At 46.5% G+C, this 13,246-nt stretch overlaps 1 protein-coding gene across 1 annotated transcript; it reads right to left on the bottom strand.

Annotated features, from left to right (window-relative positions):
- Nucleotides 1–3,115: 3,115 nt before the first annotated feature.
- msmo1 (methylsterol monooxygenase 1) lies at nucleotides 3,116–10,274 on the bottom strand. Its single transcript, XM_007901348.2, has 5 exons — nucleotides 9,837–10,274; nucleotides 6,381–6,529; nucleotides 6,001–6,127; nucleotides 5,583–5,737; nucleotides 3,116–4,889 (listed from the first exon to the last, which is right to left on the bottom strand). The coding sequence occupies exons 1-5, from the start codon at nucleotides 10,086–10,088 to the stop codon at nucleotides 4,691–4,693; spliced, it is 882 nt and encodes a 293-aa protein (XP_007899539.1). The 5' UTR covers nucleotides 10,089–10,274; the 3' UTR covers nucleotides 3,116–4,690.
- Nucleotides 10,275–13,246: the final 2,972 nt, after the last annotated feature.

Here is a 13,246-nt window from a genome sequence, read left to right as displayed (position 1 = left end):
CTGATTGCAGTCCTTCAGACTTGTTCTACCATCAAAGGGTTTCCTCTGACATGATTTTCAATGAGGAATAGAGATGCTAAGGTGACACGATGATTCGGAAGCAAATTATTTCTAAAATTTACCTGATTGGTTTCACAAATTCCGTGAGGCACATTTGAAGCACGGATTGATTCGAAATTTGCTGTGAACAAAGTGCATGAAACATAGAGGGCAAAGATTTTTGAAGGACTGTGCCAAGGACCGAATTCTTATTTACCCGAATGACAAGAATACGCTAACTAATGTATCAGCTTATCCTCCTGTAGCGTAGTGGTTAGCGCGCTCACCCGGCAAGAGAGAGGACCTGGGTTCAATTCCTGAGCAGAGCAAAACCTTAGTCACGTTTCCTTTCTCCACACACCTTTTTACCTCGCAGCAAGTAGGAACCCAGTTGTTAGTTAATTGGTGGATCGCTTTCTGGCGCTAATAACTCTTCAAAAAAAAATCTGGTCACTCAACTGTTTGTGGGACATCGCTGTGCACGATTCTGCTGCTTTTTTGCCCACAAAATTACTTTTTTTCAATCAAGCTTTTAGTCATCTCCTTTCGCAGCTCCATCCAACTTCGACTCCCACTCAGTTATGTGAAGCACTTTGAGACGACCTCCCAATGTGAAAGGTGCAATTCAAATGTATAACGTATGCTGTCGTCGTTAGAGATGTACTAAACTTTCTTGTGGATAGGGACAAACAAAATTGAGTAAATGCAGTTTATAGGTTCGCTTTTTATCTGTGCAGTAATATTAAACGGGCGCATTAAAATGATCAACAGTTAGAAAACTGGATCCCTTTGTTGACCCACCAGAAGCACAGAAATAGAGAGGTGTGCAGCCTCTATGAAAAATGCAGTTTGTGAACCAAAAATCCATCAGATAACATAGCGATCCGAGCTTGTGGTTACACTTTGTCATATTGTTGGAAGGGGCAAAATTGCTCTCGAAATGCACGAAAGTAGTAAGTGTTTTTCATCCATGATTGCATCCTTGCTCTCGGTGCTGAAATAATTAAATGTTATTTTATTAAACTTAGCGATTCTTCTGCGTCAGTGGGAACTGAGGTCAGGAGGTGAATATCATTGTTTCTGCTGAGCGATTTGTTGAAATGTGTTCTGTCAGGAGAGGTTCATCGGCTCACTGAACAGGCAGGTTAGTCTGTTGACTGAGGCAGACAACACCAGGTGAGCTGGTAGGAAAGGAACTAACCGTTGAACCGTTTGTGAAACGGTGTGAGATTCTTTCATCAGTCGGCCAGTTCTTACTATGTCCAAACAATGTCTATTAATAATAATAATAATCCTCGCATTTGATATAGCGCTTTTCACGTCTTCTCGACGTCCCAAAGCGCTTCACAGAATACACTGTGAAGTGAATTGACTGTATATTTGTGGGCGAACGCGGCAGCCAATTGCACACAGCAGCGTCCCACAGACAGTCATGGATTGAAAATGACCAATTTATTATTGTTTTGTTTTGGAGGGATTATTATTAGGCTCTGTGCGGAGTAAGGAAACTTGCCCAAGGTTTCTCCCTCTGCCTGGAATTGAACTATTAGTTAAAACTTTAAATTTGTAATTGATGCTGCGATGCCATTGCTGTGGGTGAGGGCCTTGTTAGAGGTGCCATCCTTTGGATAAGACATTAAACCGTTCTTTCGACAAGACCTGATCCCATCTCCCTGTTCAATATCCCATGGAGGTTTTTCCCTTTATCTAGGCCGACGATCCTCAATAAAATACTGTGAAGCGCTTTGAAATGTTTTGATAATGTGATAAGCTGTTATATCAATTGGGGCTTATTTTTACCCTTTATTTCCGTGACTTTGTCGCACATGTCTCGGCGGTTCTCTGTTTGACATTATCTACGGAGCCTGATATCTGGGAACGAGGTTGTCAGAAATTAGGGAGATGTTAGTTCACTCTGCCGCCAAGTGGAAAAGAGCTGAAGTTACATTTTGTTGACTGCGGGTTACCTGCTTCTGTTCCATTCAATGAATCTCTGAGTATTTCTATTTAGTATAAGGGCACGCTGACCCATTGCAAAAAGAGTGGGTTCAACAGGTCAAATGCTTTTACGTTGCTTAGTTCCATGTTCTGTGTTATGATGTTCTGCTGCTCTTATTGAAAGTTTAATTCTATGCAGATTTTATAAATCATAGGGTCTGGTCTGACAGTCGAGGTCTGGGTGTGTTTACACATCCGGAACTTGGTGCAAACTTTACTCCAAGCTGAGTTTGAAATCTTAATCCTTACGTTTGATACAGCGCCTTTCATGTCGGAAGGACGTCTCAAAAGCGCTTCACAGCATATACCGTGAAATGCGGTGACTGCGCAATTGTAAGCAAAAAGCGTAGTGGATGTGTCTTTCTGTTGGCAAACGTAGCAACCAATTTGACGAATTTTATCTGGGGTGCAGTTGGCCAGGATACCAGGAGAAACCTCCTTCTCTTTTCCAACAATGTTATGGATCTGTCATCTTTTTTTCATCCCTGAATAGGCAGAAGTTTGTTAATTAAATGGCTTAGGCCCTTGTGGTGGGTCAAAGAAACATTTGCACGGGTCGAGGTAACGCCATGTTCGATCAGTAATGTGTTTTCATTTTTTCGTGATTATGCCATAGAGATATTCAATCAAGAAAATTTACTTTGTTGGTTGCCACTGGCGTAGGGAGATAGATGATTTGAATATTTAAAGAGTTGGTATTAATCTATTGATGCTTGAGGTGGCTCTAAATCATCTTACATATCTTTTCAATAGATTTATTCTTTAATTAGTCGATGAGGTAATTTGCACAAGCAGTCCTGCCAGTTAATTATCCTGTAATCAATTTTATATGAGCTCCTTTGAGCCCATGTTTTTATCACTCTGGTTTACGACACTGATGTATTACCCAAACCAAAATACCTTTCAAATGATGGCAGTGGCAAAGGGAGGACAAAGCTCACTGCTAAAGCAAAACATTACTGCCCTGAACGACTTCACTTTCCTGAACTTTCAAAAATAATGCGTTTCCTTCACCCAATAATCCAACTAAGGTGTTTTGTGTTTTTTTTTGAAGACGAGATGCACAGAGGAGTCCAGCAAGTTTTCAGTTTCCTTTAATCATAAGAGTAAGAACATGTGACAGAATTATCAACCAAAGAATGCCGAGACAAGTACAGACGGCAGCAATAATAAGTGGTAGGTATGGATGGCTGATGATCAGCAAGAATTCACGAGTGAATCTTTTGGTGACATGCAGATAACTCAGGAAACGGTGGCACCTGTAATAGACTTTACTGCTGTCAGTTAGCCCTCGAATGGAATCACAGAGAACAGTAGGATGCATAGAGAACACTAGCAGCGGGTCTCAGATTGATGTGAAAACTCCCCGCGGCTATTTTAAGATTACATCTGCTGTGCCACCAATGCTACTGCATTCAACCTCGAAACGGTAAATTTTTTTCATTGATGCTTAACGTAGATTTTAATCCATTCTTTGTTTCCCTGACTGCCCGGCGCCTTGGGACATCCTCCCGACGTGAAAGGCGCTATACAAATGTCATTTTGTATTGTGTAATTTCTTCAGCTGAAAGAAAAATCACTTTTGTTGGGGAATCTTCACACGCGGAGCAAGAACTCACGATCAACGTGGTGCCACTCTACACGTGGGCCAGGATTCCTCACTTCTTCCCTGTATAAGCTTCCTGCTGTGGTTGGAGTTATCCAGGACAGTTTAACTGTGAAGAAAATGAGAAATTTGCAACTCTCCCAAATCTCATCCACTTTGCAAAAGTGGTTCCACGCTTGGTTTAACACTGGGCGAACCTTAACAGGTTATTTCACCCTGTGATAAGTAAAGCAGAGCTAAGACAGACTGACAGACACAACCGTCTGTGAGACAATTCCATTGAATTCCTGGAAAGTGTGAGACCTATAATTCCTTTAACAATCCAATATCCTGTCAATTTTTATCCTCAGTGATTCTGATTAACAGTGCAGGTAAAGTGCTGGTAAATGATTCTAGCCAAAGGCAGGACTGGAAATGTTATTGGGCTAAATTAAATACTATTCTGGGGTTTTAGAATGGTAACCAAGATATAATCCTTTGGACATTTGAGATAAAACACTATCTTTTGAAGCCACTCGTTTATTCTCCTAAGACAGCTCTTATTTGTATATTACAGTGCATAAGAACATGTTAGGAGGCATCCTGGCAAATTCATTGATTTTTGCAACACATTGTGGAAGTACATGACCCAAAGAAAAGAAAAAAAGCACAAAGCAAATATTTGGCATAAAATGCGCCTTTGACAACAAAGAAGACCTCAGGAGTATTTTTTAAATTATTACAATTTAAAAGCAAATGAGCAATTGTGTGTACATTTGATACAGTAAATACAATATGCAGATTATTAAAACAAATTATTAAATCTTATTTACACAGGTGGTGTACAGCAGCAGTGTTTCATTCTCTCAGACTCGTTTGCTTTTCAATGGTGTTTAGAATTGATCTCCTTTAAACGACTGTAGCCCAAGTAAACCCTAAGCGGGAATCATTAAGAGCTGCAGTTGGTGAAACAATTCTGCTGTTCATTACATTTCTGAATTTCTTTATTATTTTTAAGAAGAGTTCAGTGTAAAGTTTTCTCGGCTTAATCTGATCAGTGCTGTTGATCTATTTGCTCTTCTTCACTTCTGTCTCCTTCATTTTATCGTGATATACACGGTACTGTGAGTCGGTTCCGAACAGCTTGTCCCACCAAGTGAAGGTGGATGAGTAGTTTCCAATGAAGTTCATGTGATGGAAGTCGTGGAAACGGGCGCCACCGTAGAATGGAATCAGATGCAGAGGATTCAAGGGGATGTCGTAACCACTGAGAGTAAAGAGCACAAAGAATCTCAGGTTTCACGTCATTTCCTGTAAGTGCGCAGCTCGCTTCCTGCTCTGGCAGCTCTTGCAGTGAAACTCAACGGCCAAAATGACCCGGTTGTCGACCATTTTGAGTGTGGCACTGACCGCATGAGGAAATGATCCTCCCGGCTGTACACATGTGCAGTGACTGGGTTCCTGCCTCCTTCCCATTAGAAACAAATCCAAACTATTACATTCAGATTCACTAAGTGGACTTAGATTTAGAGTTGCAAAAGGTAATTTTAGGATACACCCCAGGTATCCTGTCTTAACCCAAGGGTAGTTAACAACTGAACAGGTTACCAGGCAAGTGGTTGAGCCTGGATGCTGGATTCATTTGAAAACAGCTTCATGCTGAGATGGGAGGGCGGTAGTGTGGGTGTTCTGGAAGGATGCAATCAGAGGCCTTCCTCATTCAAACTAATCTTTTTTGATCTGGAACAAAATGCTTATAAAGGATTTCCACTGTATTTATTTTAGCATGGTGCAATAGCCTGAATAGCCAGTCCCACTTCAATCAGAATGAAAAAAGGAAACTTGGAAACCTTCTTAGATTGCCCGTGATTACAAGGCAATTTACACAAAGAGCTAAGCAGGTTTCTCTCTCATGTCTGGAACGATCAGATCATGCAGTTGCTTTTAGTGCTGCCTTTACCTGTGGACATCTATTGTCTCCAGTAGACGAAAGGTCACCCAAGCCCACAGAAGGATTACATGGTTGCAGAAAAGCATGATGCCAATGAAAAATCCCATCCCAAGGATCAGGGTCTCTGCTGGGTGGGCATATTCAGCCTGCATGCTGAACGGGGCCTAGACAACACAGAAGATGGGAGAAATCTAACAGCAGCGAGGCAAAGGGAAATAAACAGTGTTAGGAGCAGCTCACCTAAAGGTGAGCACTAGTATACTGTACAATATATACAGAAACAAATCAAGTCAGCAAAACCTTCACATTGCAGCAGTAATATGCTACTTACTGTTACAATTGCCTACAAAATGCAGTCATTATACTTTACATCCTGACGTCTCAATAACAATTGCAAGGATTATTATTATTGTAATCAATGCCTTACCGTAAACTCATGGTGAACTTTGTGAATGTATTTGTAGATTCTCTTATGGTGCAACAGCCTGTGTAGAAAGTAGTGCCACGTATCCTCAACCACAGCACATCCCAGACATTGTGCGGCAATGATCTGCCTGTATAAACAGGTGAAAAATTCATGCTACATTCATAATAGTAACGGTATTCTGAACCAGAACAGGAACCCATTCAAAGTGCCTAAATCATTACTTTATTTCAATGACACACAAGGTTTGATTCACGAAAAGATCCAAAATGCATTTAGCTTAACATGTGCTTAGCGTTTTGAATTTGCAAGCGCATGTTATGAACAATGAAGTCGTGCTTTTGCAAAGATCAGGAAACCCTTCCAGTAAGGAAGCACCTTACCATCGTGGCATACTGTCCCAGTCGTACGGAATGTTAAAGAACTCTGTGAAATAGTAGGTGCCGCAGATCAGGGGCAGCTGGATGAAGAAGTGGTTGAACAGCAGCACCTTGAAGCATTTCCACTGTTTTTCGATCGTCTCCGGCTTGTCCTGCACACAGAAGATGGCAAAAGTGTAGAAAGACTGTCTCTGTACAAACAGATCATCCAAGTAACTACTTGTTCATCCTCCCAAAAAACAGTCACTGCACTTTACAGTATATCCTGTGAAGCGCTTTGGGATGTCCTCCTATTGTGAAAGGCTCTATATCAAATGTAAGGATGATTATTATTCCAACTGTTGTTGGAGGTAATTCATAGGTAGAAAGGCTTGATTTCATTCCTGGAGTGAATTAATCTCTCCCTCAATTCACCGAGCTATTGGTAAGTCATAATTTTAACAGATTTTAAAGAAAAATACCCCCTTACAATACACACTAACTATGCTAATTTGTGGGTCGGGAGGTTGCTTGGGAGTGGGTTCATCTGTATTATCAGATATCTCTTTGTGTATATATTTAATCATTTAAATGTTTTAAATTGATTTAAAATAAAATAATTCTTCCATTTGATATAGCGATTTTCACGTCAGAAGGGTGTGGCTCAAATCGCTTCATGCAATTCACTGTAAGGTGCAATGACTGTGTGTTTTGCAGGCATGCAATTATTAAAAAGAAATGTGGTCCTACTTCCCTCTGCCCTAGAAAGAGACTTTTCCATGCTGTTCAATTCATCAACAACAACAACTTGCAATTATATATCAACCTTCACTCGGGATAGCATCTCAGAGTTCAGTGCAAGTCATTCCTAAAAATGTCACCTCTTTCTCGCATTCACCTGTTCTACACTGCCAACATTTTCCAGTTTCATTTAGAATTTCCAACATGTAGTTTTTTCTATTCACATCCGTATTCCTTTCCCTTCCTTCGTTCACTTCATGGCTGTTTGTGGAGCACTGCTGTGTGCGAATTACCTGCCACGTTTACCTAAAAAATACACAGTCACTACATTTTCTCCTGACTTGAAATTGCAGTATGTAAAATTATTCTTTGACCAATAAACTTTTACTTAAAAAAGTGAGTAATATTTAGTTACTGGCACACCCAAGAACAGTACACCCCCTCAGAAATTTCTGGCCCAACTCGGGTTGACTGCACTCGCTCATTCTCTCAACACAATCAATGTCCTAACAAAAATGCAGCTTGTCAGGTGACTCCAAAGCAAATATTAGGTGTCAGTTTGGGTCAGTTGGCAGCACTTTTGGCTCTGAATCAAAGTTTGTGGAATCAAGACCCACATCAGGACATGAGCTCATAGTCTAAGCTAATTTGGGTTCAGTTCTGAGGGTGTGCTGCATTATCGGAGGTGCCATCCTTTGTTCAGATGTTAAACTGACGCTCCGCCCGTCTATTCAGGTGGACATTAAAGAATCCTTTACACTAGTTTAAAGACATAGGAAATTCTCTTGGTGTCCTGGCCAACAATTGTCTTCATACATTGGGCATTCACTTTGTGGCTATTTGGGAGACATTGCTATGCACAAAATGGCTGCCACGGTTGCCTACAAAATAAACTCCCGATAACTCAACCCTGGCTTCTCTTGTCACTACCACTTAAGTTATCGTGCTGTCAATATCCTGGCCGTCCTTATTTATTTATAGTAAAAATAATAATGATCCTTGTATTTGATGTAGCGCCTTATCACGTATTTGAGATGTCTCAAAGCGCTTCACAGAATATACTGTAAAGTGAATTGACTGTATATTTTATACATAAGCCTACAACTCGCCTCCCCGGATAACTCGTCACTGAGCCCCACCAGAAAACAGAACAGTCACCAACTCAGTCCACGAGACACCCCTGATCAGAACTTTTTACATGTTATTCTGGGTGAAGGTGGGTTGTGGACGGTTCTTATGTAACACTGCACAATTAATTAGAAGCCCTCCACCGCAGCAAAGATCTTGCAAGAGTATCTCAGCTACTATCATGCGAGGTTACACAATAATAACTTCACCCTCAGTCAATCTACTTTACAGGAGCACTTTGAGACTTTGAGACAAGATGATGAGGTGCTATATAAAATGCAAGGATTATTATTACTACACCACATCTCACAAATCTATGCAGCCAATTAACCATAAAAATACAAGCAGTTTAAGCAGCTGCGGCACTTTTTGCCCGACCACGTCAGGCTAATCCATGTGCCCCCTACAATACTGACGTGCACATATTTGGAAAATTAAAAAACTATTTTGCCGTTAACTTTGCGGCTATTTGTGCACAGTCGCTATATTTAAGAGTAATTACAGTGAAGCGCTTTGAGACACTTCAATGGGATGAGGTGCCAAAACAAATTAGTATCACGTTAGAAGGTCCAATAATTGTTTCCCTTCTGTGATAACCTGCATAATAATCTTTGCATCCAACATAACACTTATCACATCATCGAGACGCCTCAAGGCACTTGACAACATCTTACTGCTAAGTCTAGTGACTGCGTATTTTGCCGGTAGACGATTTATGTACAGCAAATAGCCACAAGCCACAAGGAGGGTGACAGGCACAGGGTGTGGGGGGGGAGGGTGACAGGCACAGGGTGTGGGGGGGAGGGTGACAGGCACAGGGTGTGGGGGGGAGGGTGACAGGCACAGGGTGTGGGGGGGAGGGTGACAGGCACAGGGTGTGGGGGGAGGGTGACAGGCACAGGGTGTGGGGGGGAGGGTGACAGGCACAGGGTGTGGGGGGGAGGGTGACAGGCACAGGGTGTGGGGGGGAGGGTGACAGGCACAGGGTGTGGGGGGGGGAGGGTGACAGGCAACAAGGTGTGGGGGGGGGAGGGTGACAGGCACAGGGTGTGGGGGGGGAGGGTGACAGGCACAGGGTGTGGGGGGGAGGGTGACAGGCACAGGGTGTGGGGGGGAGGGTGACAGGCACAGGGTGTGGGGGGGGAGGGTGACAGGCACAGGGTGTGGGGGGGGAGGGTGACAGGCAACAAGGTGTGGGGGGGGAGGGTGACAGGCACAGGGTGTGGGGGGGGAGGGTGACAGGCACAGGGTGTGGGGGGGAGGGTGACGGGCAACAGGGTGTGGGGGGGCAGGGTGACAGGCACAGGGTGTGGGGGGGGAGGGTGACAGGCACAGGGTGTGGGGGGGGAGGGTGACAGGCACAGGGTGTGGGGGGGGAAGGTGACAGGCACAGGGTGTGGGGAGGGCGACAGGCAACAGAGAGGTGACAGGCACAGGGTGTGTGTGTGCGGGGAGGGGGTGTGACAGGCAACAGAGGGAGGGAGGGAGGGGAAGTGGTGACAGGTGCCAACCCCAATGATACCGCACCGTCCCTCGGGCTGGGGGTGAGGTGAGGAGGGGGAGGTGAGGAGGGTGGGAGCGGGGAGGGGGGGGTGTCAGTCACCCGCTTACCGATTGGATCTTGTACTTCTGCACGGCCGGGATGAACTGGAAGACGAAGCCGGGGAGGCAGAAGCTGAAGTAGACGAGCTGGTGGACGAGCAGCGAGCCCCAGGTGGCGATCTGGAACTTGGTGAAGCGCTCCAGCATGAGGTTCCAGGCGCCCCTGAGGGGCTCCTGCAGCGGGTTGCCGGGCAGCAGCGAGTCCACGTAGTGCACGGCCAGCCTGGCGGAGGCCAGCACGACGCTGCTGTTGCTCTCCATGGGCCCGGGGTGGGGTGAGGGGGTGGGGGGGGGGTCGCGAGCTCTCAAGCCACCTGACGCCTCCGCTCGAACTGCCCTTCACCTCACGCTCCCGCCAGTCGATGCCGCTCGAGCCGCTCGCGGTGACCAACGGTCTCACCTCGCGCAGCACCTCATCGCGAGCGCACGCACACCCCTCTCCCGCCCCCCCCCCTCCGCTGCCCGTTACCACGCCAACCACTCCTGATGGACGGCCCCGCTCAGCCAATCCCCCGCTCGCCGCGACCGGCGCCGACCAATCCGCACGCCGCCGGGGCGGGGTCCGAAGGCGGGACTCGCCCCTGGCCAGCCCTCCGACGTCATCGGACGCGGCGCGAGCTGAAGCCCCACCCCTACTCCCACTTGGCCCTCCCTCACACGCCACGGGTTACCGTGGCGCCCGCTCCTGATTGACGGTGGCGCGCGGCCAATCACCTGCCCGCAGGCCCCCCCCCTCCCGACGCAGACCAATCGGCGGTGACCGAAGGCGGGACTCGCTGGCGTCATCGGCCGCGGGACCGCGGAAAAAAAATCGACTCATACGGCGAGGCCGTCGCTGATTGGAGCAGCCGGTGGGCTGATGCTGCGCCGTCCCGGCAACCAATAGAGGGAGCCTACGTCATCAGCAGGTCAGGTGGTCACACTCTGAGCAGTCCCCGCCCCTCCCACTGTCAGCCCCGCCCTCTCCCGGTGAGTGAGGAGCAGAGAGAGGGGGGGGGGGGAGAGAAGAGGGGACAAGAGATGGGGGGGTTGGGGGGGGTGGGAGGGCAGGCGGGCAGTGGTGGTGGGGGGGTGGGAGGGCGGCGGGCGGTGGGGGGGGGGGGGAGGGCAGGCGGGCGGTGGTGGTGGGCGGTTGTTAGGGTGGGGGGCAGGCGGGGTGGGGGGGCAGGCGGGCGGTGGTGGGGGGTGGGGGTTAGGTGGGGGGGCGGTGGTGGCGGGGGCGGCGGGCGGTGGTGGTGGGGGGCGGGCGGTGGTGGGGGAGGCGGGCGGTGGTGGCGGGCGGTGGTGGTGGTGGGGGGCGGTGGTGGTGGGGGGAGGGCAGGCGGGCGGTGGTGGGGGTTAGGGTGGGGGGGCAGGCGGGCGGTGGTGGTGGGGGTGGTGGTGGGAGGGCAGGCGGGCGGTGGTGGCGGGTGGTGGTGGGGGAGCAGGTGGGCGGGGGGGGTGGGGGGCAGGCGGGCGGTGGTGGTGGGGGTGGTGGGGGGTGGTGGTGGGCGGTGGTGGGGGCGGTTGTAATAAAGAGTTTCTACGATATTATTTGGAGTGGAGGAAAGTTATTCCTCACAGTTAATTCCCTGAAGCGCTGCCTGTGGCCCATTTCTCCTCCACTGGGAGTTCCCGCGTTCGGGGGCTCTGACGGCGCACGTCCCTACAAAGCAATTTAAATAAATAATGTGGAGGGAAACTTTTTTTCGATTTGTTTGTTATTTGTGGGCGACGACAATACTAATACTTGTAGTATGACAAGGGATCTGCGTTTCCTGTAACTCCATATGTCAGGTCTCATTCAGCAGAGAAACACGATAATAATAATAATAATCCTTGCATTTGATATAGCGCTTTTCACGTCGGGAGGACGTCCCAAAGCGCTTCACAGAACACACTGTAAAGTGAATTGACTGTATATTTGTGGGCGAACGCGGCAGCCAATTGCGCACAGCAATGTCCCACAAACAGTCGCAGATTGAAAATGACCCAATTTTTTTTTTATTATTGTTTTTATTACGATGCTGAAGATCACAGACTTTAAGCGTCGAATTGTACGTCTTATCCGCCCACATCAGGAGTGGCACAGTCTGGTCAGATGTGGTTTTGGAATATGAACCCGGTACGGTTTACAGCTCAACATTCAGTGCACTCTGAGCACTTGATGTTCACTTTACAGCGTGTCCGCGTCTCTTTGAGACGCCTCGAAGACGTGATAAGGCGCTGTGTCGAATGCAAGGCTTATTATCATTAACAACGATGTACAGCAGCAGCAGCGTTCCACTTATCTGTTGAAAAAGTCCATTTCTTTTTATCGCCACGAGGCGGAGACAGAAACAGAGTCGTCCGCAGGACAGCAACAATAACAACGATTTGCATCTATATATCGTGCCCGTCAGTCAGGCTGGCGTCCCACCGCACTTGCTGACGGTAACAGTGTTTGATCTTGGGAAGAGCCACACAGTAAAAACAGAGACGCGTTATAACGAAGAACTTTTTTTTGTTCAAAATCCTGATCCCCAAATTGGCCACAATTCCCGTCCAGAAAACAGCACCCCCCGAATTCTGACTTCGCTAGATAACGTGGTCGAAAATAACTCTAATTGTGCGATTATTAAAAGGTGTACGTTTGGGTGGGGGGGGTGGGGGGGAGGAGGGGGCTCTCAATTTTATTCCTGTGAAATGAATTCAAGAAACGGATGATAGCAATGGCACACGGGAGCTTAAAACTCAAATTCATTCATGAATATGTCTCATTCAATAATAAAAATATCATTAAGATTTAAGAGTGCATTTAAGGATGCAGTTTAGCACTGTTCTATGTTTGCAGCAGAGAGAAAACATTCGCCTACAAACACAGGCACGGCGTGTTTCCACCGGCGCAATTGGCTGCCACGTTTCACCCGCAAAATAGACGGTCACTGCACTTTCCAGTGTATCCTGTGAAGCGCTTTGAGACGTCTCAATGCAATACTACATCAAATGCAAGGATTATTATTATTATAACATATTTTATCCAAAGCAAACAAACCAAAACATGTTTGAAAGTCTTTCAGTCATTTATTAACAGTTTGGAAAAATAAAATATAGTCAGGATTATAGTCAGGTGCTTCACAGTTTTATGCTCCACGGATATGCCAGGAACAATACTCTTTAAAGTTTGTTAAATCATCACGTTAAAATCTAAAAGATTCCAAACCTTGTTCCAATTACTTCAGAGTGCAATGACACATTAATCCCTGACACCTTACTCTGTCAATATACACAGCAGAAACATCTTAGTATGGCTCAAAAGTCTATTTCTTGCTATTGAAGGCAGAGTTACATGATTACTGTGGCTAAATGACTGGACTTTGAGAGACTGATTTTACGGTAACAGGAAATTTGTTTGGTAACACTGCTTGCGCAAAAGGAAATTCCTTCTCCGAACTTAATAT

This window comes from Callorhinchus milii, unplaced genomic scaffold, assembly GCF_018977255.1.
Source record: "Callorhinchus milii isolate IMCB2004 unplaced genomic scaffold, IMCB_Cmil_1.0 Scaffold13, whole genome shotgun sequence".
In the NCBI taxonomy this organism is placed as follows: Eukaryota; Metazoa; Chordata; class Chondrichthyes; order Chimaeriformes; family Callorhinchidae; genus Callorhinchus; species Callorhinchus milii.
This window is presented reverse-complemented; position numbering and strand designations above follow the sequence as displayed.

What these genes read in the sequence shown, in the direction of transcription:
- msmo1 (XM_007901348.2), bottom strand. Translation starts at nt 10,088, where the DNA reads ATGGAGAGCAACAGCAGCGTCGTGCTGGCCTCCGCCAGGCTGGCCGTG. An exon ending in AGAAGTACAAGATCCAATCG is followed by an intron (nt 6,530 to 9,836) that starts GTAAGCGGGTGA and finishes TTCTGTGTGCAG; the next exon opens with GACAAGCCGGAGACGATCGA. An exon ending in GAGACAATAGATGTCCACAG is followed by an intron (nt 4,890 to 5,582) that starts GTAAAGGCAGCA and finishes CTTTACTCTCAG; the next exon opens with TGGTTACGACATCCCCTTGA.